Source organism: Neomonachus schauinslandi, unplaced genomic scaffold (assembly GCF_002201575.2).
Source record: "Neomonachus schauinslandi unplaced genomic scaffold, ASM220157v2 HiC_scaffold_3187, whole genome shotgun sequence".
Lineage (NCBI taxonomy): Eukaryota > Metazoa > Chordata > Mammalia > Carnivora > Phocidae > Neomonachus > Neomonachus schauinslandi.
In genome coordinates, this window is record NW_025411876.1 from 1,131 (window position 1) to 3,914 (window position 2,784).

General features: G+C 55.0%; 1 protein-coding gene across 1 annotated transcript; it reads left to right on the forward strand.

Moving 5' to 3' along the window:
• Window positions 1-604: 604 nt before the first annotated feature.
• On the forward strand, window positions 605-2,559 carry LOC110580485 (polyadenylate-binding protein 4-like; the record flags this gene model as incomplete). Its single annotated transcript, XM_044912485.1, is given in 3 exon segments — window positions 605-1,045; window positions 1,047-1,477; window positions 1,479-2,559. Coding segments are annotated over 3 exon segments (1,953 nt in total), but the record flags the coding sequence as incomplete, so codon positions are not given.
• Window positions 2,560-2,784: the final 225 nt, after the last annotated feature.

Consider the following 2,784-nt stretch of genomic DNA (forward strand, 5'->3'; position numbering starts at 1 on the left):
CCCCCCCCCCCCCCCCCCCCCCCCCCCCCCCCCCCCCCCCCCGCGGCGGCCCCGGGCGCACCACGTGTCCGCGCTGCCCTTCGCCGGCCCGGCCCCCGGGGCTTGCCCAGTGGGCGCCCACCAAGATTTGGTTTCCCTCTTGCCCTGGCTGCTGTAATCTTAAACCGCCGGGAGCCCGAGGCCTATATTTATAGAGAAACCCGTGTCCCGGAGGCCGCCGTGGGCACCATTTGGTTGCCTCTTGGAGAATTTTTATAATTTGGACGGGAGTCCCTGTTTTAATACGTTATTATTATTATTATTATTTTTTCCCCTTTGAAATTTGGAGCTTCAGACCAGGACAGCTGCAAATTACGAACTGCCAGAGAGGGCCGTCTTGTTTTTGAGAGCCTTTTGTCTGCGGTTTTGCAGTCTGGAACGAGCTCTCCCTGAACTCCTCCTCCCGGTCCTCCGTGTCTCCGAGCCTGCTCCGGCGTCTCTTAGCTTCACTCTGCCACCTGTGAGCCGCGGCGCGGGCCACGGCTCCGAGAAGAGCCCCTTTTGTCCTGTGTGGTCCCTATAAGAAGTTCTCCTGGCGGGGCTCGGGGTGCTGGGGGCTGGGGAGATGAACGCTGCGGCCAGCAGCTCCCCCATGGCCTCCCTCTACGTGGGTGACCTGCCCTCGGACGTCACCGAGGCCATGCTGAATGAAAAGTTCAGTCCTGCGGGGCCTGTGCTGTCCATCCGGGTCTGCCGCGATCTGATCACCCGCCGCTCCCTGGGTTATGCCTACGTCAACTTCCAGCAGCCGGCTGACGCTGAGCGGGCCTTGGATACCATGAACTTTGGTGTGATTAAGGGAAAGCCAATCCGTATCATGTGGTCTCAGAGGGATCCCTCTTTGAGAAAATCTGGTGTGGGAAACGTCTTCATCAAGAATCTGGACAAATCTATAGATAACAAGGCACTTTATGATACTTTTTCTGCTTTTGGAAACATTCTGTCTTGCAAGGTGGTGTGTGATGAGAACGGCTCTAAGGGTGATGCCTTTGTCCACTGCGAGACGCCAAGAGGCTGCTGACAAGGCCATCGAGAAGATGAACGGCATGCTCCTCAATGACCGCAAAGTGTTTGTGGGCAGATTCAAGTCTCGAAAAGAGCGGGAAGCTGAGCTTGGAGCCAAAGCCAAGGAGTTCACCAATGTTTATATCAAAAACTTTGGGGAAGAGGTGGATGATGAGAGTCTGAAAGAGCTATTTAGCCAGTTTGGTAAGACCCTAAGTGTCAAGGTGATGAGAGATCCCAGTGGGAAATCCAAAGGCTTTGGCTTTGTGAGTTACGAAAAACACGAGGATGCCAATAAGGCTGTGGAAGAGATGAATGGAAAAGAAATCAGTGGGAAAGTGATTTTGGTAGGCCGTGCCCAGAAGAAAGTGGAACGGCAGGCTGAGTTAACGCGGAAATTTGAACACCTAAAACAAGAGAGAATCAGTCGGTATGGGGGTGAATCTCTACATGAAGAACTTGGATGACACCATTGATGATGAGAAGTTAAGGAAAGAGTTTTCTCCTTTGGGATCAATCACCAGTGCGAAGGTAATGTTGGCGGATGGGAGAAGCAAAGGCTTTGGCTTTGTCTGCTTCTCATCTCCTGAAGAGGCGACCAAAGCAGTCACCGAGCTGAACGGACGCATCGTGGGCTCCAAGCCACTACATGTCGCCCTGGCCCAGAGGAAGGAAGAGCGAAAGGCTCACCTGACCAACCAGTCCATGCAGCGGGTGGCTGGAAGGCGAGCACTCCCTGCCAATGCCATCTTAAGTCAGTGCCAGCCTGCAGCCGGTGGTTACTTCGTGCCAGCAGTCCCACAGGCCCAGGGAAGACCTCCATATTACACACCCAACCAGTTAGCACAGATGAGGCCTAACCCCCGCTGGCAGGAGGGTGGGAGACCTCAAGGCTTCCAAGGAATGCCAAGTGCTATACGCCAGTCTGGGCCTCGTCCCGCTCTTCGCCATCTGGCTCCAACTGGTGATGCTCCGGCCTCTCGCGGCCTCCCTACTACCACTCAGAGAGTCGGGTCTGAGTGCCCGGACCGCTTGGCTATGGACTTTGGTGGGGCTGGTGCCGCCCAGCAAGGGCTGACTGACAGCTGCCAGTCTGGAGGTGTTACCCCAGCCGTGCAGACCTTAGCACCTCGTGCTGCTGTCGCTGCTACTGCCCCTCGGGCTGTCGCACCTTACAAATACGCCTCCAGGGTCCGCAGCCCTCACCCTGCCATCCAGCCCCTGCAGGCACCGCAGCCTGTGGTCCATGTGCAGGGGCAGGAGCCCCTGACCGCCTCCGTGCTGGCCGCAGCGCCCCCCCAGGAGCAGAAGCAGATGCTGGGAGAACGTTTGTTCCTGCTCCTCCAAACCATGCATTCAAACCTGGCTGGGAAAATCACGGGCATGCTGTTGGAGATTGACAACTCTGAGCTGTTGCACATGCTCGAGTCCCCCGAGTCGCTCCGCTCCAAGGTGGATGAAGCTGTGGCAGTTCTGCAGGCTCATCACTTGGGATGCTTCCGCATTTTTGCTATTGTGAAAAATTCTCCTAAAAATATGGGTGTACAAATATCTGAGACACTGTCTTCAATTCTCTTAAGTATAGACCCAGAAAAGGCATTGCTTGTTCGCATGGTATTTCTATTTTTAATTTTTTGAGGAACTGCCATACTCTTTTGCATAGTGGCTGCACCATTTTACATTCCTGCCAACAGTTCACGAGGGTTTCAGTTTTCCCACATCTTTGCCAACACTCGTTGT